Raw genomic sequence first — 24,851 nt, 5'->3', positions numbered from 1 at the left:
AGTGCCCGGCATTGAGGTTTGTTAATGAAGGTACAACATTTAGGAACTCACATTGGTTGATGATTAAAGAAGGCACATCTAAGTATGCAGACATCCGGGGTAAAGCTGATCACAACGTCTTTCGCACCGCCGGCTCCTACCGCTGTCAGTTTGCAATTGTAACCGGGAAGACTACCCTGCAGTAGAGCGATCTGGAAGCGAGGCTTAAGGCTGGGTTCACACCTATGCGAATTGGATGCAGGTTTTCCCGCATCCAATTCACATGACAGGAGATTGTGACTGGCTCTCTATGGAGCCTGTTCACATATCTCCGTTGCGGCTGCGGAGCAGCTTGCACAGGAACACTTTGGCTCTGTTTCAGGGCCGTATTCAGGCAAAAATCCGGCCCTGAAACGGAGAACAGGAACGCACCAGACCCCTGCTGTGAGCCGCATCCGTCGGAGGTGTGAACCCAGCCTGAACCGCTTGTGGAACGCAGTGTGGAAGGGATGACATCCATGGCGGTGCGGAGGATGGTCTATGTGGACAGCTTTACCCCCAATGACTGAATACTCAGATGTGCCTGTTTTAATAATCAACCATGTGAGTTACTAAGAGCCCTTTCACACTGGGGCAGGTGGAGCTATTCTGCTGTTAGCGGGGCGGTTTTAACCCCTACTAGCGCCCGAAAAAGGGTTAAAACCGCCCGCATTGTTTTCAATGGCAGGGGCGCTTTAGGAGCGGTGTATACACCGCTCCTACAGCGCTGCAAAGTTGTGGCTTGCGGGACTTTTTTTACCATCCTGCAAGCGCACCACTCCAGTGTGAAAGCACTCGGGCTTTCACACAGGAGAGACAGGAGAGGCTCTTTACAGGCGCTATTTTTAGCGCTGTAGCACCTGTAAAGCACCTCAGTATGAAAGGGGTCTTAATGTTGTACCTTCATTAAATGTAACCATATTACTACACTTAGAGGCGTCTCTCTTCTCTTTTATACTCAGTTGTGACATAACGCTACTTGTATAGCAAGACATTGCTCGTTTATCAAGTCAAATTTTATAAAAAAAAAGTTGCTTGTCTTGCAAAACGCTCTCAAACCAAGGTTTTACTGTATATGCAAATTGCCACCATAAAAACTGGACAGCAGACTTTGTGAAAATTATTATTTGTGTCATTCGCAAAACTTTTGGCCCACGGCTGTATATGAATTCCCGGTGTGACACGGTCCCAAAAGTGCATGGACGGTGTATAACATGGATCCCAATGGCCCTAGTTCACACACAGCGCAGTCAACAAAATTAGAACAGGCTACTTTTTCTCTGTATGGAACGCATCTGGAATGTGACAAAATCCATCAAAAACAAATGAAATGCACAAGAAGGTACCCGAACACATATGTCCCTAAAGGCCCGTACACACGTTACGAAAATCGGAAGTAAAATTTCGTTCGCCGAATGATCTGCCAATTTTCGGATGGTTAGTATGGTGCTTTCGACAGCCGATTACGATTTTTTGTACGACAAAAGCTGGCTGTGCAGACTAAGGATGAGCTCCGGTGTGTTCGCACAGCCCACGTGCAGAGCCCGCCAGGAAGTCGGCACTGTGCTGCGCTAATCACAGGTGGTGAGACATTTGCCAATCTCTGCAGCTGCACATCGGGACAATGTTTCACTGCCTGTGGTTAGCGCAGCACAGTGCCGACTTCCTGGCGGGCTCTGCACGTGGAGTGTGTGAACACGCCGGAGCTCATCCTAAGTGCAGACTATAAAATTTGAATATGTGAACACAACTTACGATTTTCATATGATCAGTACAGTTTTCGTCAGAAAAAAATCATAAGACCCCTTTCACACTGGGGCGGTGGTTCCTTTAGCAGTTAAAGCACCGCTAGTTTTAGCGGCGCTTTACCACTGTTATAGCAGCACTATTTGGCCGCTGGAGGGGAGCTTTTAACCCCCACTAGCGGCCGAGGAAAGGGTTAATAGTGCCCGTTTTGCAGCGCTGCCGAAACGCTTTGCAGGTGCTTCGGCAGCACTGCCCATTCATTTCAATGGGCAGGGGTGGATTAGGAGCGATGTATATACTGTTCCCGCACTGCCCCAAAGATGCCGTTTGCAGGACATTTTTTCCCGTCCTGCAAGCGCACCGCCCCACTGTGAGAGCCCTCAGGCTTTCACACTAGGGTGGCTTGAGAGGCGCTTTTCGAGTGCTATTTTTAGCGCTAAAACGCCTGAAAAGCGCCCCAGTGTGAAAGGGGTCCAAGAGCAAGAATACGCATGCTCAGAAACAAAAGAATACATATAAAACTATTTAATACATTACGTCACTACTGAAGTTGTATTCTGTCATACGAGAATTTTTGTATGGCGAGTAACCTCTTCACTTTCGACATGAGACTGGCATGCAAGAAAAAACTGACGAACGGTCGTCCGAAAATCTGATCGTGTGTACGAGGCTTAATTGAGATGAAGAAAAGAAAAGAGGGACAAAAGAATGCATAAAAACGCACACGCAGAGATCACCCGGAAGGCAGACATTGCGGTGTGGACCAGTCCTGGTCACAGTCGCCATGTTCTGCGGACTCATTTGCAACAAAATAACACATGCACATTTTTCATCTGCAAATATGTTTGCAATGATTATTATTAGAGGAGAGTTGGAGATAGTTTTTCCCCTGTAAGGAGGGGGGCAATGTGTGGAATGTTGGCACACATGAGGAGGTCACATTATAGGTCAGTCATGTGCCACTCACGAGGAGCCCTCTAATCCTCCTCATATAAAAGGGCGCGCAGCCCGGACCGGTCCTTCCACCACTGGGAAGCTGGTCACTTGTGGGCGGGAAGGATTAGCTGGGTCTCATTAATGGCCCCATCACCTGTGTACTAACTCATTATAGAGTGACTCAGGTTAGATATAGAGGAGTCTCCCGCAGCTGAGGTGATTCTATCATTACAACAGACATGGCTCATGTGAGCAGTGTGTGCGCTCTGCTCCTGCTCGCTCTATACACACAGCGCCTTGGAGCTCAGTTCCCCAGAGCTTGTACCACAGTGTCGGCTCTGGTGAACAAGAGGTGCTGCCCCCCTGTGGGCTCCCAGGAAGACAACCTATGCGGCTCTGCGCAGGGCCGGGGACAATGTGTGCAGGTCCAGGTGGATGAGCGCCCATGGAGCGGACCGTACACTCTGCGCAATGTGGATGACCGCGAGCGCTGGCCACTCAAGTTCTACAACGCCACCTGCCGGTGTAATGGTGAGTACTGCAGCTGATTCCATAACTCACACCTCTAAATGCTGCTCCCTCTTTACTAAACTGGCCATACATTATACAATCTGTATCCTTTTATGCTAGCCACACTCTCTCTTCAATTGTATGATTTAATCAATGTGCAATTCAAATGATTAAACCTGCTGTTGAAGAGCCATACCTTCCCTTCTGATTATTTATTGATGGCCATACACACTTCAATTTTATCGTTCAATTGATATTTTCAAATCTGCAACCAAACCTTTCTTGAAAGATTTTAAAATCAGTCAAAGCCGACCTAAGACAATTGGCTGGGGCAGCAAGTGATCATTTAGCATTGATCAGCACCAATGATCAGATACTTTGTTTATGAATCTGATCACATTTCTATTAATCAGAATGACATTACATGATAGAAACAGAGATGCCATCAATTGCTTACAATTGTATCTTGTCTATCAGCCAAAATCGACTCTCCTTCCCAGGCCACATGCCAGATGAAAGAAATAGGTTATAGGCTAGAAATTGATTATAAATTGGAAGAAATCGATCATTTCGCTTGATTTAGATCCAATCAAACGGAGTCGGTTGGGCAGAACAGAAAGTGATCAATTGTCAGCACTGATCGATTATGTTCATGCATACAATATTTTACCAATCAGATGAGATTACATGGTGGGAACAGAGATGTGATCAATCACTTGGCAATCGCATGTTCCCTATCGCTTAAAATCCACTTCCACGTGTGTGTGGCAAATTGATCAAACAGGTTGTCCACTGTAGATGAATTATTCCTATTGGGTGAGGTTGTTTGGAAAAGACTTTCATTGAAGGGTTTCTGTTCCCCAAATGATGTATTATGAAGACAAACCACCAACTCCATTTGGCTTCATTCAGACATGCGGTTGGGAGGGGGACAGGGGTAAAGTCAAAAATGTGTGGTTGAGCTGCTAAACCCCCCCAAAGAGGATCATCAGGACTCCCCAAAAAAAGTCAGCAGCTGCAGATCATTAATATAAGGACACTTACCTGCCCAGGGATCCAGCACTGTCCTCTCTCGAGTCCGTTCTTCATAGGTCTTGGTCTCCAGCACCGATATGTCTAGTGTGGGAAGCCAGCTGTGACTCCTCACTGTGCCTGTGCATGCCGTGCTGGTCCTTGTGACTGGTCCTGCTGCCTCCTTTAAACCTGTGATGTGCCCCAGAAGGCTGCTGGCAAAGGGCGGGGGCACAACTTCAATCCAAGTGGGAGCGGGTACCCATCAAAACTGGCTACCTCCTCCCCTCCATGGTTACAGGGTGTTTGTCAGCAAAATTGCGGTTAAAACAGTCAGGGAGGAGGCATCTCCCATCGCTTCCTATGTCAGCAGGCTTTGAAGTGTGATCCAAATGCAGCTCATGCTTCAGAGGAAAGGTAGATTAAGACGCACGTCTAAACCCCAGGCATGGAAATACAATGTCATTTACTGGTGTATGGCCAGAAGCTCCTGTGTCTGATCCCTAAATATGTGTCCAATTTCTGAACATACTGCCCCTCCTCAAGTCCTGTGTGTCCTAACATGTAGCCCATTACCTTGGTGCTTCGGAGGGTGAAGAGTGAGCAGGAGGGAGAGGAAACAAAAAGATGGATAGAAGGAAAATGCACCGATATAGAGCAACCGATTACTGAATCCATTACATAAATGTGCCTCTAGAAATCTGTGCATTAATCTCAGTGTGCCAATCCTTAACCCCTCCTGAATGGTAGTGACAGCAAATCTCTCTAAATGAATATCACCTCTTAACCCCCATTCACAGCTGAGTGGTTTTCTGCTTCTTTCCCTATACCTGACTCTGCAGAATCCCATTCTTTCCGATTGTCCCTGTCCACACGTGTACCGCACACTATCACCCTATGCTCAAAATACACAAGCTTTTTTTATTTGAGCATATTTAGAGGTTTTGATCCCATTAACTTTAATGGCATCACCTCTAAATGCACAATATGCATGTTTTGCAGGTATTTTTACTCTTGAATTCCTCTTCTACTGAACTCTTCTCCTTCCCTTGCCCAGGCCGGAGGGGGGCAGCAATGCCCACGGTTTGATACACATGCAAAAACTATATAAATAGAACTCAGCGCCAAAGGTGTAATAAAATAATTATTCAGCTGTAGTCCCTATGTTCTCTGGAGTGTGCAAAATAACTGACCAAACTATATCTAAAACAACGTTGTATTAATCCCAACAAAATGCAACAATGTGTCCATAAAAATATCCACCTTCAAAAATACTGTGCTCCAAAAATTATACACCTTCAAGTTCCAAAAAAAAAAAATTCCATTTAAAATATATCAAAACAACCAGATTGTGTATGTGTACATGCACACAATCTGGTTGTTTTGATATCAAATTTTGAATAGAATTTTTTTTTTTAGCACTATTTTTGAAAGTGGATAATTTTTATTTATTTATTTTTATTTATTTTTTGATACATTGTTGCATAGTGTTTATATAATCACCTTGTTTTAGGCATTTAAAACAAATCAATGGTTTGTAGCAAGAGATATACAAATAAACCGGCCCTGAATCTCTTACTCCACTGCGCCAAAGAAAAGTGCAAAGCTATATAAAAGATGTAAAAAACAAAAAAAATACTGCGCAACCCATGAAAACTAAACCCCCCAAAAAGCAGCAGTTAAACAGTGAGATGTGCACCAAAATAACAATAAAAAAGAAATAACCACGCTGAATCACTAGTAAACCTCGTGAAGTGAACTTGAGAGCTTCCGTTAGGAAGTACATGTATAAATGCAAAAATATTAGAAAATATCGAAAATAAAATGTGGAAAAATATAAGGGTTTACACAAACCCTTATATTTTTCCACATTTTATTTTCAATATTTTCTAATATTTTTGCATTTATATATGTACTTCCTAACTGAAGCTCTCAAGTTCACTTCACGATATATAAAAGATGTGTAAATGAATACAAAATGTGTGTACAGTGAAAAAAGCTGCCACTTAAATATGTAAACTGATCAGAATCCCAAAACTATACCTCTCACACGTGTACAGATAGAGATAGCGGCGCTAATATAAATTGTGTAAAATAATGGGTCAGAGCAGCATAATGCCTATGACCCTCTACTTATACATAAAAATATTAATAATAATAATAGTGTCATGAAAAATATTATTTTTATCATGAAAAGAAATTTCTTTAACACCCAGTGAAGTGTCACTATAAATAATAAATTACAAGAAATGAATGATCAAGCTCAACAGTTGTTTTTCAATCTTCTTGTGTGAAAAATCTTCTACTCTTCCACCACACCACCGTGATAGTGTCACCACTCCCTCTGAAGAGCGCACTCACCAGATTGTATAGCCTCTCACTCTCGTGTTCGGCAAAACAGCAATTGAACCACACCTGGGTTGCATGTGATGAACCGTGAATCCAATCAAGCCAGCTCCATATGTGAAAAAATGAATAGAGTGCTCCACATAGCGTGATACCATTTTGACAGATTTATTAAAATCACTTCAAACACACTTCAATGGTTACACTCACTTTTAAACTGAAACATAAAAGCCTTTAAAAAAATCCACAGCAAGCACAGCAATGCCGTGTAACCATGCCCAAAACATGTTTCGTCAAAGACTTCTTCAAATGGGATCATTTGAAGAAGTCTTTTCGCCGAAACATGTCTTGGGCATGGTTACACGGCATTCCATCACACTGACATTAGATGCCGCTGTCTGAGGAGGACTACACCGATCGGATGGCTGGGCCTTAGAAGGTTGGGTGAGAGATACACCAGTTTACACTTCAGGTCCGCTGTGACCGCGGTGCACCGTTGGATCACTGATCCTGTTGCTTGCTGTGGATTTTTTTAAAGGCTTTTATGTTTCAGTTTAAAAGTGAGTGTAACCATTGAAGTGTGTTTGAAGTGATTTTAATAAATCTGTCAAAATGGTATCACGCTATGTGGAGGACTTTATTCATTTTTTCACATATGGAGCTGGCTTGATTGAATTCACGGTTCATCACATGCAACCCAGGTGTGGTTCAATTGCTGTTTTGCCGAACACGAGAGTGGGAGGCTATACAATCGGGTGAGTGCGCTCTTCAGAGGGAGTGGTGTCACTATCACGGTGGTGTGGTGGAAGAGTAGAAGATTTTTCACACAAAAAGATTGAAAAACAACTGTTGAGCTTGATCATTCATTTCTTGTAATTTATTACCGTATTTATCGGCGTATAACACGCACTTTTTTTCCCCTTAAAATCAGGGGAAAATCGCGGGTGCGTGTTATACGCCGATCCCCTGCGATCCCCCGCTGACAGATCTAAATAAATCGCTGACCGCGATTTGAAAATGGCGCCGAAATACACAGAGCCGGTCCTCGGCTCTTCTCGGCCACTTTCGGCTTCACTCGACGCCGCCCGAACCTAGCCGAGTGTACTCGGCTAGGTTCGGATAGCTCCGCTCACAGTCACGCCCATCCCGGGCGGGACTAAGAGTGGACCCGAAAGTGAACAAGAGCCGCCGAGAAGAGCCGAGGACCGGCTCTGTGTATTTCGGCGGCGCCATTTTCAAATCGCGGTCGGCGATTTTGAAGCCCAGGATGGCAGGGGATCACTGGGGCAAGGCTGCACTGACAAGGCTGCAATGATGGGCATTTAAATGCAAGTTTTTTTTCCTTAAAATTCCCTCCTAAATTGGGGTGCGTGTTATACGCCGATTAAATACAGTATTTATAGTGACACTTTTCACTGGGTGTTAAAGAAATTTCTTTTCATGATAAAAATAATATTTTTCATGACACTATTATTATTATTAATATTTTTATGTATAAGTAGAGGGTCATAGGCATTATGCTGCTCTGACCCATTATTTTACACAATTTATATTAGTGCCCAGGGGCGTAACTAGAAATAGCAGGGCCCCATAGCAAAATGTTGTATGGGGCCCCCCTGAAAACAGCCCCCCCCCCCACAGCTGTCCTAGTGCCAATGCAGCGTGACCTGTGCCCAATGCAGCGTGACCTGTGCCCAATGCAGCGTGACCTGTGCCCAATACAGCCTGGTCTGCCTGTGCCCCATACAGCCCCACCTATGCAGAGGAAGAGGCAAGCCACCCGGATCAGCAGAGAGCGGGATTGCCCACTGTAATAGCTTTCATTTTAATTTCCTGTCTTCCCGGGGCTCATCGTCACATAGCCCCACCTCTTGGCCTGACGCCTTTGATGACGTCACATGTCCTGCATTGGATCGGTGTTCTGTCTATCAAAGGAACCGGGCCAAATGGTGGAGCTATGTGACGTGAGCCCCGGGAACACTGGAAGTTCTAATGAAAGCTCTTACATAGGGCAATTCAGCTCTCTGCTGATACGGACAGCTCGCCTCTTCCTTTCCTCTCTTCCCCTGGCTGGGAGACTGTGCTGGCGGTGCTCTTATCCTCACTGGGCCCCACTCGGCTGCGGGCCCCATAGCGCCCGCATGGGTCGCTATGGTGGTATTTACGCCCCTGTTAGCGCTGCTATCTCTATCTGTACACGTGTGAGAGGTATAGTTTTGGGATTCTGATCAATTTAAAACAAATCCCCCATTCATGCCAGTGTGACTTATGCAATTTGACAGTTCCAAATCACATGACAAGTCGCTCCCCATTGCCGGCAATGGAACTGTTCATGTTGCAGGGATTAGGAAAGGTTTTTGGACTATTTTTACAGGATTATTTTACAACTTGCATAAACTTCTGTTAATCTGCTGAAGTAGCGTGATTTCAAAGCTGCACCAGTATGAGCCAGGGCTTAATATTTAACACTCCGTCACGCACAATAATTTTACACATGCAAAAACACCTGAGAAATGCGCTTCAAAATCACCAGGAATAATCTACTTTCACTCCTGGTGTAAATGCAGCTTCAGGGCCAGTTCACACTAGAATTTCTGCATTCCCAATGGTTTGATGCATTCGGGGGGCTTTTTTGATTTGTGTGTGGTTTTTTTTTTTTTTTTTTTTTTCCTCCATCTCAATTCAAGACATATGCGTTCTGGTGCATTTTTTTGATGCATTCTACTATGTTCCAGATGCAGCCCATACATAAAAATGCAGTATATTCTAATTTGGTGATTGCACTGGAACGCACTGCACTGGTGTGCACTAGGGCCATACATGGGAATACATGGAGAAGACTATGCATATGTTTTTGATGCAGATTAATAATGCACTGGACTGCATCTGGTATTAAATCCAAAACCAAAAATGTATTCTATTGCAACTTGGCAATCCTTGGATGTGGTGGCTGCATTAGTTTTTTTTTCTCCCTTCGTCTTTCAGGACAGCACCTGGAGAGAGCGCAGCTCCACCCACTTTCCCAGGAAACACTGCAGTCAGTTTCTTTAAAGACCGGACACTTCCACCATGGCCTCAGTTGTAGTGTTTCCTCCGCCATGGTGGAAGCGCTGCAGGGAACCAGGGGTGTGCTGCGCTTTCTCCAGGTGGTGAAAGTTTGGGCATACCGGATCGTTTTTCTTCTTTTCCTAAGACAGCCCAGCATCCTCCCTGACGTGTGGGGGATTCTCCGGTGCCTCCTCCTCTTCATGCTCGGCGAGAGCCAGGCTGCGAGGGTCCCGCTCCTACAGACCGGTGGCAGGGCTGTGGAGTAGAGCGGCGTCTATTCCACGGGCCGCACGCCTTCCGGGTTCGGATGGCAAGCGCGTCATTTCCGACCGGGGGCGGGGCCTCGAGCGGCGCGACGCGGCTTCCGGTTCCGGCCGCTGGAACGCAGGAGGGGGGGGCGGTCTCCACGGCTGATTTCATTTCCGGCCCTCACAGCGGTGAGCGGCCCGGGAAAATCAAATAAAAGAGCACAAACGCCGCTGTGTGTCCTGTCAATAATGGAGGACGATCAGACGGCGGTGGCAGGAGCAGGAGCCACAACAATCAGCCAGGCTCAGGTAAGCAGGGATACTGGTCTCTGTCTTTACTCTATGGGCATTTATAATGTTTATATATTATCCCTTCCCTAAAAAAAAAAAAAAAAAAGAGAGGGGAGCCTGCAGATCACTTGGTCCTGAGTACTAAAGGAGGGATAAGTGATTAATTATGTTTTAAGGTGGATCTGTGGGGTGATTCACCGGCTGTGGAACAGATCATAGGTGTTAAAGGGTTAACTTCCTTGGTGGTGTTTTTTTCTGTGTTCCTTTTTTAGGCTCGATTCACACCTATGCATGTTGCTTTTGAGCGTTTTTGGAGGTTTTTTTTTCATGCTTGCCACGTTTTTGAGCCGCGTTTTTGCCGCATTTTTGCGGCGTTTTTGCCGCGATTTGCGTTTTGCTTTTTTTTTTTTTTTTTTTTTTTTTTTTCATTTTTTTTACAGTCTTAAAAAAAAATTACAAAAAAAAAAAAAAAAATAAAAAAAAAAAAAAAAAAAAAAAAGGCAAAAACGCACCAAAAACGCACCAAAAACGGTGCACTTGCGTTTTTGATGCTTGTCCATTGAAATCCATTACATGCAAAACGCTGCTTTTTGCATGAAAAAAAGTCCCCGACCCTTTCCAAAAACGCAGAGATACAAAAAAGCATTGATGTGAACATGTTCCATAGGAACCCATGTTAAAAAATTCCCGTGCATTTCTGCAAAATGCAAAATGCATCAAAAAACGCGCTAGTGTGAATGGGGCCTTATACAGCATGTAAGCTGTTGTTTGTGAAATATGGTTCAGCTATTGTCTTTTTTCCCTTGGGATATTGCAGAAGGCTAAAGAAAAGACCAAGCATGTCTCCCCTATTGTTAAAAGGAAGTGTCCCTCTTGTAAGGGGTTATTGAGGGATTCCTGGCCCAAAATATTATGCAAATCTTGCATTACGGACATAGTTAAGGAGGAGACAGCTCCTGCTAGTCCTGCAGCTCAGCAAAGCGAATTGCTAAGCTCTTTCAGGAAGGAACTGGCAGACACCTTTGAGTCCTTCAGGTCCTACCTAGATAGGTGTCCAACGGCGCATAGCAGTGTGGTGCCACATTCTCAATCCTCTGTTTCAGCATCCAGAGGGGGCAGCGACTCAGAGGAGGAGGAAAGTAACATTTTACTAAATTCGGAGGAGGAAGCAGAAGAAGTAAATGAAGCTTCTTCTCCTTCTTCTAGGTACAAGTTATCCCTTGAGGAGGTAGATGATCTACTAAGAACAATTCATACTACCCTTAACATCACAGAGGATAAGGCTCAGCTATCCCTACACGATAAGATGTTCCAAGGCCTCGGGGAGGAAAAACACAGGGTTTTTCCTGTACATAAATTCCTATCAGAGACCATTAAGAGGGAGTGGAAGGATCCAGAGAGAGCCCCCTTCTTTTCTAAATCCCTCAAGCGAAGGTTTCCGTTTGATGAGGATAGCTCGCATATTTGGAATAAAAAGCCAAGACTAGACGCAGCCTTTTCCCAGGTATCTAGGAATACTGACCTGGCCTTTGAGGACATGGGTATCCTTAAAGATACCATGGACAAAAAGGCAGACTCCCTATTAAGGAAGGCATGGGATTCTTCTTTAGCAAATTTGAAGCCTGCCATGGCCTCAACTGTGGTAGCCAGAAATCTGGAACACTGGCTGGAGCAGCTGAAAATCCACATTGAGGCAGGGACGCCTCGTAAGGATCTGCTAGATACGCTACCGGTGTTATCAAAGGCGGTAGGGTATATAGCAGATGCCTCAGCGGAGTCAATCAGGATGTCAGCCAGATCCACAGCTCTGATAAACTCAGCTCGCAGGGCCTTATGGGTCAAGACATGGACAGGGGATACTGCTTCAAAGACAAAATTATGCGGTTTACCCTTTGAAGGTGATCTAGTGTTTGGCCCTGGGCTGGAAGCTATTCTTGACAGAACAGCTGACAAAAAGAAGGCTTTCCCTATAAAGAAGAAGGTACTTCCGCAAGGCAACAAAAATTTTCGTGCTTTTCGAAAGACCCCAGATACCAAAGAGGCAGGCTACAAAAGGCCTTGGAAGTCTCAAAGAGGGAGGGGTAAGTCAGGAGTACTTTTTCGCCCCCCAACCACAAGCCCAAAAACCCAGTGACGGTCACCCAACTGTGGGAGCAAGGTTACAGACCTTCTTTTTACAGTGGAAGACTATAACAAGCAGCCAGTTTATCCTCAAGACCATCTTGGAGGGTTACAGGCTGGAATTTTCTCAACCTCCTCCTGTGCGTTTTTACATAACCCAGGCTCCCCGAGACTCAGAAAAGTCACTAGCAATGACCGCTATCCTGAAGGACTTGATGCTACAAAAGGTGATAGTGAACGTGCCCCCTGGGGAATTAGAACAGGGGTGCTATTCACACATATTTCTTGTGAAGAAACCGTCGGGAAAATTCAGGCTCATCCTGAACCTGAAGATTCTAAACAAGACTATCAGGTACAAGAAGTTCAGGATGGACACAATATTCTCAGTGAAGAATCCCCTGACCCCGGGATGTTTTATGGCTTCCATAGACCTGAGAGATGCATACTTGCATGTACCAGTAGCGTCAACATCTCAGAAACACCTAAGGTTTGCGATAAAACTGGGGGAATCTACCCTTCATCTCCAGTTCAGAGCTCTCCCTTTCGGGCTGTCATCCTCTCCGAGGATTTTTACAAAAATCCTGGCCCCACTCAGAGTAGAGGGGGTATCAGTCCTGCCCTATCTGGACGATCTACTAATTTTTGCCAAAACAAGGGACCTGTTAGTGAGAGATCTGGAAAAGACAATGAGACACCTGGTGGGTCTAGGATGGATAATCAACGAGGAGAAATCAAACTTGATTCCATCTCAGACCATACTATTCTTGGGCTACACGATAGATTCCATCCAGGAGAAAATTTTTCTCCCCGAAGGGAAGAGGGAGAAGCTTCAGGAGGCAGTGAAGAAGACGCAGACAAATATGCCAATCTCCATAAGAGCAGCTATGTCGGTCTTAGGGCTACTCACTGCGACTATTCCAGCAGTGCAGTGGGCACGTCTACATGGAAGGGAGCTCCAGCAGACAATTTTAATGAGTTGGTCCTATGGAGAGTCCCTAGAAAAATTAATAAGGATACCTGCGCGGGTTCAGAGGAAGCTTTGGTGGTGGAGAAATCACTCAAACCTGAACAGGGGTCTGCTCTGGAGTTTTCCTTTGCAGAAAAGATTAACAACAGACGCAAGTTCCTGGGGTTGGGGCGCCCACCTGGACGAGCAGATGGCTCAGGGGAGTTGGACAGACTGGGAAGCCAGAAAGTCCTCCAATTGGAGAGAGCTGAGGGCTATTCTCTTGGGTCTATGGGCCTTCGAAAGAACAGTCCGGGGCCATCATGTTCAGGTCCTATCGGACAATGCCACAGCGGTGGCCTATATATCAAGGCAGGGAGGAACAAGGAGCAGGGCTCTGCTATCCTTGGCACTCCAGATTCTAGCCTGGGCAGAAAACAGGCTAAACTCCATAACAGCGATACATCTGAAGGGAGATTTAAACCTTATGGCAGACTTTCTGAGCAGAGAAAGAATACTGGAAGCAGAATGGAGTCTGAATGTAGAGACTTTCCAACAACTAACAGAAAGATGGGGAATGCCCCAAATAGATCTTTTCTCATCCCAAAAGAATGCAAAAGTAGAGGCCTTCTTCTCACTGAACAGGCAGGATCAGGCAGAGGGATTGGATGCATTAGCGCAGCCATGGAAATTTCAGTTGTGCTACGCCTTTCCCCCCTTTCAGATGATCCCCTTGGTCTTAAGAAAGCTACAGAAAGAGAACACGACTATGATTCTGGTGGCTCCTTTCTGGCCCAAACGGGCTTGGTTCGCAACAATACAGGGGATGGCGGTGGAACCTTATTGGGAGCTTCCGCTTCGGAAGGACCTCCTAACGCAGGGCCCCCTTCATCACCCAAATACCCAGCATCTCAGGTTGACAGGTTGGTTACTGAGGAGCAGATGTTAAAAAATAAGGGCCTTTCAGATAAACTGGTCTCTACCCTGCTGAACAGTCGTAAGGAGGTTACCAGGGCCATCTACTTCAAAACGTGGAAGCGATTTAATAGCTGGTGTGCGATTAGGATACTTTCGCCACAGGAAATCGCTCCAGTGCTAGAGTTTCTCCATGAGGGAATGGAGATGGGGTTGGCAGCTAGCACCCTAAAAGTGCAGGTAGCTGCATTATCGGTTTTTCTTGAGAGGCAATTATCAAGGGAGCCGCTTATTATTAGGTTTTTCAAGGCATTGGCCAGAGCTATGGTCGTTAAAAATAGTCCTGTTAGTAGCAGTAACTTCAGCTAGGAGAGTAAGCGAGTTACAAGCTCTTTCCATAAGAGAACCCTTTTGTTATATTTTTCCAGACCGGGTAGTGCTAAAAACTGACCCGGGTTTCTTGCCAAAGGTGGCATCAGCATTTCATAGGGAACAAGAGATAATTCTCCCTACCTTTTTGTCCTAACCCGTCCAGTGCTAAGGAGAGGTCTTTCCATTCCCTGGACGTGAGAAGGTGTTTATTACACTATATAGAGATAACGAAAGATTTTAGAAGATCAGATTCGCTCTTTGTTCTCTTCTCTGGTCCACGGAAGGGGTATAGAGCATCCAAAAGCACCATAGGTAGATGGCTCAGAATGGCCATCAGCGAAGCTTATAAAGCTTCAGGAGCAGAGCCCCCTAAGGGGGTAGTAGCCCATTCAACAAGGGCAGTAGCAACGTCCTGGGCAGAGAGGGCAGGGGCTTCCCCGGGTCGGATCTGTAAAGCGGCCACGTGGACAAGTTTCTCCACCTTCACCCGCCACTACAGGTTGGACTTGCTATCAGCAGTGGAACAGTCGTTTGGCAGGAAGGTCCTGCAGGCGGTGGTCCCACCCTAGAGTAAGTACTCTTTTATCATCTCCAGGTGCTGTCCTGAAAGACGAAGGGAGAAAACCCTAGTTAGACTTACCGGTAACGGTATTTCTACGAGTCTTTCAGGACAGCGCCGATGACCCGCCCTAAGTTTTGAGGTTGTAAGATGTGTTATTGCTGTGTTCTGCTTATCTAATTTCAGCATGGCTGGAGGTACTCTATGAACAACTGAGGCCATGGTGGAAGTGTCCGGTCTTTAAAGAAACTGACTGCAGTGTTTCCTGGGAAAGTGGGTGGAGCTGCGCTCTCTCCAGGTGCTGTCCTGAAAGACTCGTAGAAATACCGTTACCGGTAAGTCTAACTAGGGTTTTTTTTTTTCAAACTTTTTCTCTGTTTTCCCCTGGTGATCTGGCCAGTAACACACCTCCTGTATTAGAGTGCCCCCAGTCTGGATGAATGAGCACAAAGGGCTCATTTGGACAGCAGCATTGTCAGTATGGGGGTGGGGGGGAGTGTTGGATGTACTAGCAGATTTAACTATACTAACACATCAAAGCTGAACTCCAGCTAACCCCTTATAAGCAGTTACAGCAAACCTTTTTTTCCTTTTTGGGATAAAGCTTTTACATTAATAAAAGCTGATCATTTTACACACCACTGCTAATGTTAAATGGTGTGCCCAGTAACTGCAAGAAAACTTGTTCTGTTAAACAGACTTACTGGCTGGATCACCAGATTAAAAAAAACAGAGGGAAGAAAGCCTAAAAAAATCAAATGCAGCCATCACATGTAAGAATTCATTAGCTGCAATATGTTTGCTTTTACATTTTAATACAGGGATATACAATGTAATACTGACATATAATCACACACATAGGTTGGACTTGATGGACTTGTGTCTTTTTTCAACCTCACCTACTATGTAACTATGTTAAGACCGTTATTACTAGAACATCATGATTTCCCTTCACCTCCTGTCCTGGTGACATCTGTAAAATATTGGTTTTCCCATGGACAGTAGTTACCAGGACAGACGTTTTTGGGTATGCATAATTAAAGATTTGTCCCTGAAATGTCTTTGGTTTAACATGTACGACTTTCCTCTTATGTCTGGTTTAAAAATATGAGCAATTCATACATTGATTTCAATACAAGTAATACATTCTGGGTTTGCCTTGTAGTTTCTTCCTTTTTCTTTCTTCCTCCTTTTTTCTTTCTTCCTCTTTTTTTTTTTCTTTCTTCCTCCTTTTTTTCTTTCTTCCTCCTTTTTTTCTTTCTTCCTCCTTTTTTTTCTTTCTTCCTCCTTTTTTTTCCTTTCTTCCTCCTTTTTTTTCTTTCTTCCTCCTTTTTTTTTCTTTCTTCCTCCTTTTTTTTCTTTCTTCCTCCTTTTTTTTCTTTCTTTCTCTTTCTCTTTCTTTCTCTTTCTCTTTCTTTCTCTTTCTCTTTCTTTCTCTTTCTTTCTCTTTCTCTTTCTCTTTCTTTCTCTTTCTCTTTCTTTCTCTTTCTCTTTCTTTCTCTTTCTCTTTCTTTCTCTTTCTCTTTCTTTCTCTTTCTCTTTCTTTCTCTTTCTCTTTCTTTCTCTTTCTTTTCTACAAGCCCACCCCCCTTTGCCGGTCGGTCTGGCACTTACCCAATCTAGGCAGGTGGTGTGCAGTGGCTCCATGTCCTCTCTTCCGTATGTGGCTTGCAGCTCCTCCCCTCCCAGGCATCCGATGGGATCGCCTGTCCTTTCAGGCAATTGGGTGATGGGTGTCAAAATCCGCTTCCTGATTGGCTTGGAGGAAGATCAGTGTTACAATAGTGAATATTCATTTGCTGTTTTAAAACACCTGGGTGGGCTGTGAGCGCATTCTTTGGGCCCCGAGCCCACCCTATTTCGAAGCCTATTAGAGCCTCTGGCTCTAATCCGTGCTTCAAAATGCCCCCCGCCTGCATTGGAATCCATGCATCCGGTGTACTAAAAGGGCTGAATACATGGAAGGGGGTGCCCTTAATGTTGTGAGTTGAATCACATTTTTAATGCCGACTTTAAGCTGCAAAGGCAGCTGGATGGAGTTCTGTACATGCCATGACCACAATGCTTTGCTTCATGACAAAGGTGTAATCATCTATCAGCTTTAACATTTTTTACTTGGCCATTAGGGTGGGGAAAGCTGCCCATAGCTCACATATCTGACTTTTTCCTTACACATACTCTGCTGGGATGTAGTTGGAGCATAAAAAAAATCTATCATAGACCTAGTTTGATGGCTTCTACGCACTTCACTACAATAAGACTCCTTGTGTGATTGCCCAGCATCAATTCCCATGCAAAATTAATTTTCCACTCAGTTAAACACAAATGATTTTTGTTTTTCTTTTAATTAGTTATCAAATGACAGTGATTTAGATGTAACCCTGTGTTACTAAGCGCGGGTAAATGAATTTGACGCCGAACCATTAAATTTGCCATGCCGCTGGAGCCCAACTCTGCGATTTTAGATGGATGGCACAATGTGTTTACACAAACTGTTCTCAGCAGATGCTTCATTAAGGCGTTGCTCCCTGGACCATCTCCACAACTGTAGCCCATGAAAGCTCCCACCGTCTCTGAATGTACATGCTTTATACTTGGAAAAGTCACTCTTAATAGTGAACCTAACGAGCCGTTTTTTGTGAAGTGTCCTCGAGATATGACATTTTTCTGAAACTTGTATTCTTTGTTCAGTTCGCTGCTTCCTAATCGGCATTGCTAGATATTTGATGGAGATGATTTCCACGGGCTGTTTGCAGAAGTAAAAAGTATATTACATTGTTATGACACCCAAAGCTTGGTAAGGATCAAAGAAGACCTGTCTTTAAAAAATTGAGCCTATGATAAAGCTTGGTGTAGGACCCCTAGCCCTCCTCATTTTAATAGGCAATGCCACCTGCATGAATCTGCTGCAATCTATCATTTGCTTTTTGTTCAAAGTGATATTGTATAACTTCTGAGTTATGTTTATGTATTTGCCCAAGTCTTCTACAATGTATCCCTTTGTTGCTGACTAGCTAAATTGCTAGCTCTCCTTAAAAACAAAAATGGACCCTTGAGACATAACTTTGCTGCTTTCTGGCCTTTCTGACTGAGTTGTCAACGCATCATTTTAACAAGGGGTGCTATTGTGTGCTCCAGTTTAAGGATGGCTGCCGGGGAACAGGTGGGGTCTAACACTATGGGTTAGGTTCAATGGCCAGGCAATTAGGTGCCAGTAACATTTCTGTTAATTTATTCTTCTTAGTCAAAGAGCTTTTTTGTCACACAGCAAATTGTCATACTGTTGACCAAATACCTGTAAGTATCTACCAGTTTCAACTAAATTTCCAAAGCTATAAGGACCCAATAGTGTCTACTGCCAACAGGTGTTTGTTTTTTGTTTTTTTTTTTGTTTGTTTTTTTCTAAATCCATGAAACATTCAAGTGTTAGTGGTAGGTTATTTTTACTTAGTTGGATTATCTGTCCTTTAAAAACGAGTCAAAAAGTTAAAACTACTGTGAATAGCATAACCTTACCTTATTATAGAAATAGGTTGGGAAGCATAATCTCTGAGAACTTTGGTTCCATGGGAGTCACAGATTTGGTGCCTGATTTATGCCTTAGTGACTAGGGTCATGATAGAAATATGTAGGCTACCTTTGCTGATGACCTTTTGAATCTAATGGTTGTCTGGCTTCAATATTTCATTGAGTCATTAATCTAGAATAGTGGTCTCCAAACTGTGGCCAACGGGCTGGGTGTGGCCCTTTGCTTGCCTTTATCCGGCCCTTGAGGCACAATGCCTCCCACTGGCACCAATGTTGAGGCACCATTCCTACCTCGAATACCAACAATCGGGCACTATTCCTTCCACTAAAACCAGATGAGGCACAGTTTACTCTCATTGACACAGTAATGGGGTGTTTTCTAAGCCCACTGACCAGTCTGGCTCCCTTAAGGTCTCAAGGATGGTAAACTGTCCCTTTTTTGTTCAGCGTTTTGATGCCCCTGATCCAGAACAAGACTATAGCATGTAAAGTCAGACTTCTAATCTGTATGCTTGTTCAGGGTCAGACTTAAACTGAAGCCCTAAAATGACAATGTCAGCTAGATGACCAGCATTTTAAGGAGCAGGCCTCAATGGCAGCCTGAGTACTTTCTTTAAAACACTTTAGTAATCTAGTCTTTTTTTTAATGATCACAGTAAAATATTTAAGCTTTGTAGTTTTAATTCATAAACTAATCTAAAATCCCAAGACCAACAGATGCCTTTTGGGGTGTTTTTTTTTTTTTTTTTTTTTTTTTTTTTTGTACATTCAGCCTGCCCATAGACTAACAGTCTATTGCCGGTTTAAAGTGGATGTAAAGCTCTAAGTCCCGTGTCTTTCTGCTGCTCCATTCTTGTTATCAGCATGATGACTTCTGACAAATTCTCCAACAACCGAGATAGAACCAGCCAGAAATTTGTCGGTGCTATAAATTAGCAGAGAGCTGGTCTAGTCACAGCACAGCTCTGCACATTCCTTCCTTCCTCTGCCTATGTGGAGGGGGGGGGGGGGTGCCTTTCCTCCAATCAGTTGTCAGTGTATGCTAAGACTTCACTCCCAGTGCTGAACAGGAAGAAAACATTCTAACACACTGTGCACTTTCTAAAGAATATAGCAAGCTGCAGACAGCACATATACATGTAAAACATGTAGGGAGATTTGTTTCTTCTGTATCTGAGGCTTTTCACTTCACTGGGTATATGTGAGGGTTTACATCCACTTTAAGTTTCTGCAAACTTTGACATGATAGTTTGTTTTTTTTTTTTTTTTTTTTTTCCCTGACAGTACAAAGAACACTGTACGATCTCCTCCAGTTATCAATATACAGTATATACTGCTTCTACACACTACTGGACTTTCATAAAATATACACTTACAGGTTGCAACTGTTTCCTTAATTTGCTATGTACATAATTTAAAGTGTTACCCTAAAAAAATTAATTAATCCTGTTACCTCATAGCAGGTTAAACTGCAGTGCTTGTGCTGTCTAACCTGCCCCACTGGAAGCTGTAACAAAACTGGAAGCTGTACCGTGGTCAGTTTACGTGCCTCTGTCATCTGCAGCCCTCCTCTGTCCTCCCTCCCTGCCTGTCAGCTCAGTGTGTCTGAGCTGTCTCCGCACCCCCCCTCCTGCCGCAATTAGTACATAAAATTTTAACAAATGTCACTGCTAGCCCCTCTCCTTTTATTCAGTGGTAATGCACAGTGCAAATGTTGAAAACGAAGCCTCTAAATACATTTTTCAGATATCTTCAGGCTGGTCACATGACTCCTGGCCACTCTGCTACACTCTGATCCAGGGCTACAGCAGGAGGGCTTAGTAGCCAGCACAATGGTCACCTAACCTCCCTGCTGATGTCAAAGGGAGAGATCAGCTCCTCCCACTGTAGCCTGGGGATCAGAGTAGCAGGGTGGCCAGGAGTCATGTGACCGGCCTGAAGATCCCTTTAAAAAAAAAAAAAAGTATTTAGAGGCATCCATATCAGTAAACGCTTGCACTGTACATCCTCGCTGGAAAAAAGAGGGGCTGACTGTGAATCATTTTTTTTAAAGTGTAACTTCATCTTTCCATCTATTAAATCTTTTGCCCTTGTTTTAACTTTGGATAGTAAAACTATTTTTTATTTTTTTCTGACAGTAAATACCTTTATACAGACCACTTCCTGTTTCTTGGCTGGTAAAAAGCCTAGGCTTATGACATCATGCAGCTCACTCGTCAGTTTGCCAGGAAGGGGGGGGGGGTGAGTCATAAGAGGGCCATTGAGAGCTGCAGAGCTGGAGGTGTCTGTAAATCCAGGAAGTGGACAGGCAGCAGCTTCAGATGCCCACGGTTAAAATGGCTGCAGCCAGACTTGGTGGAGGGAGATTTCTGCAGCATATTTGGCAAGTACAGAATCACAGTATATAAAATATGCAGAGTGGTTGGAGGGAAGCTTCAGAATGGCAAAGATGGTTTTTATTACGACTTATTTGAGCAGACTGCAGTTCCTCTTTGTATATGCAGTCCTGTAATTTTGAAAACTTAATGCCTAATTTTTTTTTTTTTTTTTTTTTTTTTTTTTTGATCCCCAGTAGAATTCTGAGTGTTCTTTGCTGTTTTTTTTGTTTTTTTTTTTCTCCCAAACTGAGCATAGCACAAAGGGGTTTTTGACCAATTTTTATTTCCAGGAAAAAGTGGATTTTTTTTAAGTGAATCAAGAGGTTAAGTGAAATAAAAGAGGTTTTAAGTGAATCAACCAAAAACTGAATAGAGGAATAAAGAAGAGTTCACAACATTTTATGTGCCATTATGTTTTACAGAGCTAAATCTATAAAGACTACCCAGTCTATTAAAATAGATTTTACATTAGGAGGGTAGAGTGATCCTTGTAGAGCATGTCACTGAATAAACTAATAGTTTTTGTGCTTTTTTACTTGGCTAGCAACATTGATCACTAGGGCAAAAAAAATCCGGAACATGCATTGACACATGGCAACAAGCCAATCCTCTCCTGATCTTCTGACTGCTCCCAACTGATCAGTCAGGCCTAGGTTGCACCTGGTGCTTTGGATGGCAGAGGGATAGTGAGGAGGAGGAAGAGGTCATTAGGTTTAATTACCATTTCATCCCAGAATATACCTGCAGTACATGAAATTACTGAATCCCTCTTGGCAAAGAATTTGTGCAGTTGGGGCATTTGAATGAAATCCGGTTGTTGCTTTGCACTTCTATTGTTTCTGCATCTATGTCCTGAGCTATAAAGACAATACAAAGAAATTAACACATGAGCCTGGAAAGCCGTCACCTGTGTTTCTTTGTTCCTGATGTATTGCTTGTTAAATTGCTGCTTACTCCTATTAAACTTTATACCTATGTCTTCCCCAGGAAACTTTGCAGGTTATAATTGTGGAGAATGTAAATTTGGGTGGACAGGACCTAACTGTGATCAGAGGAAGCCACCGGTTGTACGGAAAAATATACATTCGTTAACTGCACAGGAGAGAACTCAGTTCCTGGATGCACTGGATCGTGCGAAGAACACCATTCATCCTGATTACGTAATTGCCACTCAGCACTGGCTTGGTCTTCTTGGGCCCAATGGAACTGAACCACAAGTATCCAACACCAGCATCTATAACTTCTTTGTCTGGCTTCACTACTATTCTGTCAGGGACACATTGCTGGGTATATTTTTCTTTTAAAAGTACAAAAAAAAAAAAAAAAATTAAAAGGAATGTCTGTATAGCTTTTTTTTGGTGGAGCGTTATTAGGTTAAAGCCCATCTAAACACACAAACAATAATCTTCTATATTGCACGTTGACAATACTTAGATGTAGTAGTTGAATTATTTGATTCCATCTTCTTTTTTTTTTTTTTTTTTTTTTTTTTTTTTTTGTCTTGAGATGGCTACCCTCACTCTTCCACTGTATCTGTGGAGAAGCAACATAGTCGCCCTTCAAACGCAGCATTGTCAACCTGTAGAGGGTAGTGTTGGATGGATTAGTAAATTTAGTAGGTGGCATTTACAGAAGTGAACATATTAACCTAACTAGCTAGATTTTTATCTTTTGGGACAAAGGTTTGAACTAAATTTAATAAGTTGACCACTGTACAGGTGTGTTTTTTTTTTTTTTTTTTTTTTTATCTGGTGATTTTGGCCAGTAACACTTCTGCCTTGGGGTGTCTCCGCACTGGATGGGGGAGAGCCACCTTTGGACTGCAATGTGGTCAGTCCTGGGTGTTTAAGCAGTTACAGCAACCCCCCCATTTTTGGGACAAAGCTTTTGCATAAACCTGACCATTTTTGGCACCCTGATCAGTGGTAAATGGTTTCTCAACACTCTACCTGCTACTTTTGCTGGACAGCTTGTTCAGTAAAGGAAGTTTTAAAAAAATAACAGACTTAACTAGCTGGCTCATCAGGTGAAAATAAGGGAAAGCCTAAAAAACAAATGCAGCCACCACAACAAAGAATTGGTGAGCTGCAATATATAATTATTTTTGGGTGTACGAGGATTGGGTGGGATTATAGTCACCTAGGGGATGCAGCATCGATCTACTCAAACATCCCTGATCGCTCAATTCTCTCCTCCAAGCAGAAAGCAGTAACTGCCAGTCACTGACTCTCTGCTCTGCCCTTCCAGTGCTCACTGGAGTGGCTGGCTGAGAGGCTGATCTAGGTGGCGATCCAGGCATCTGGGTGGATCCCAGCTGTAGTCGGGATCGATCCAGCACCTGGACCGGCTGAGTAATGTCTGCTGACAGCAGACTTTAGCCTACTGTCAGTTGAAAATGGGTCACAGGAGTATATATTTCTCCTGTAATGCCAATTTTAACTTAACCAATACTTTTTTTTTTTTTTTTTTCTTCTTTCTATGGTCACATCTTGACATACGATTGCAATAATGGTGACAGACCTTTTTATCTTTTCGTTAGAAAATACAGTAACATATAACAAACAGGTAAAGTATGAGGAGAGTTTCTCTTAAGAGGTTACATGTCTCTTGTGTTGCCATCAGCCTATTGCTTAAGGTAGGTTCAAGGTTTCAACTGCCAACTGTGTACCGTTCTACAGAGGCAGGCTGCCTAACATGGAACCAGCCTCCTATCAGCTGCAGCTTATGAAAAGGTCTGGAATGACTCTCCAATATCCCGTCCAAACCGCTCCAGAGGGAGGTAGAGCACCACTGCTACCTACTTGGCAACCTACCTTCCGGCGGGGAAACTTTGTAGTACTTATCAGCCATAACAAACGAAGGACACGCAATCCAGGTCCCAATACAACTTTAACCACATGCCGCCCAAATGGCTCCCCTGCGCAAATAGCCATAGCTGTACAGCGGCCGCTCCAAGGGGTATAGGGGGCACATGCACCTCCATGACACTAAGGCCATGCGGCTGCAATGTCCGCCAGGCACCCGCGATCGCTCCTGACAGAGCAGGAATGGGGATCTGTGTGAACGCACAAATCCACGTTCTGTCAGGGGAGAGGAGACAGATTGTGTGTTCCTAGTGTATAGGAACACCGATCGGTCTCCTCCCCCAGTCAGTCCCATACCCCCCCACAGTGGGAACACATTTAAGCCCTGCCAGTGACATTTATACAGTACTCAGTGGCTCTTTATAGCACTGATCGCTGTGTAGATGTCAATGGTTTAAAAGTGTCTGCCCTGTCCGCCGTAATGTCAGTCCCGATTTAAAAAAAAAAATCAGAGCACTGCCATTACTAGTGAAAAATGCCAAATCAATAACTTATTTTGTAGGAGCTAAATTTAGCGCAAACCAATCAATATACGCTTATTGCATTATTTTTGGGGGAAAAAAAATGTAGAATACATATCGGCCTAAACTGAAGAAAAAATTTGTTTAAAAAAATACGGAGATTTATTATAGCAATTTAACATTTAGCAATATAGCTTTTTTTATAGTGCAACAAATAAACCGCAGAGGTGATCAAGTACCACCAAAAGAAAGCTCTATTTTTGGAGAAAGACATCCATTTTGTTTGCGTACAACATCCCAGGACTGCGCAATTGTCAGTTTAATGCAGTGCCATATCACAAAAAATGGCCCACTCAGGAAGGGAGTAAATCCTTCTGGGGCTGAAGTGGTTGACATCAAAAAGAGAGAAGAGGGTAAGAGGGGGAATAGGAAAAGAAGAAAAAAAGAATGAGTATCGGTAAAGGGGAGGAATCAGGATTGTACCTATGAGCTTTTGAGTTTCCATCACTCGCACCAAGGTCCCACCCGCCGGGCGTCCACAATCTCCTCCCAA

The 24,851-nt window shown here is 43.8% G+C and overlaps 1 protein-coding gene across 1 annotated transcript in view; it reads left to right on the top strand.

Moving 5' to 3' along the window:
* The first annotated feature begins 2,785 nt into the window (after positions 1-2,785).
* DCT (dopachrome tautomerase) overlaps positions 2,786-24,851 on the top strand; it is a 34,150-nt gene continuing 12,084 nt past the window's right edge. The window contains exons 1-2 of the mRNA XM_073614372.1: positions 2,786-3,231; positions 21,961-22,260. Coding sequence (XP_073470473.1) covers positions 2,940-3,231; positions 21,961-22,260 — 592 coding nt within the window. The 5' untranslated portion in view covers positions 2,786-2,939. The remainder of the gene's footprint in view (positions 3,232-21,960; positions 22,261-24,851) is intronic.

Source organism: Aquarana catesbeiana, linkage group LG02, assembly GCF_042186555.1.
Source record: "Aquarana catesbeiana isolate 2022-GZ linkage group LG02, ASM4218655v1, whole genome shotgun sequence".
NCBI classification, from domain to species: Eukaryota; Metazoa; Chordata; class Amphibia; order Anura; family Ranidae; genus Aquarana; species Aquarana catesbeiana.
This window is presented reverse-complemented; position numbering and strand designations above follow the sequence as displayed.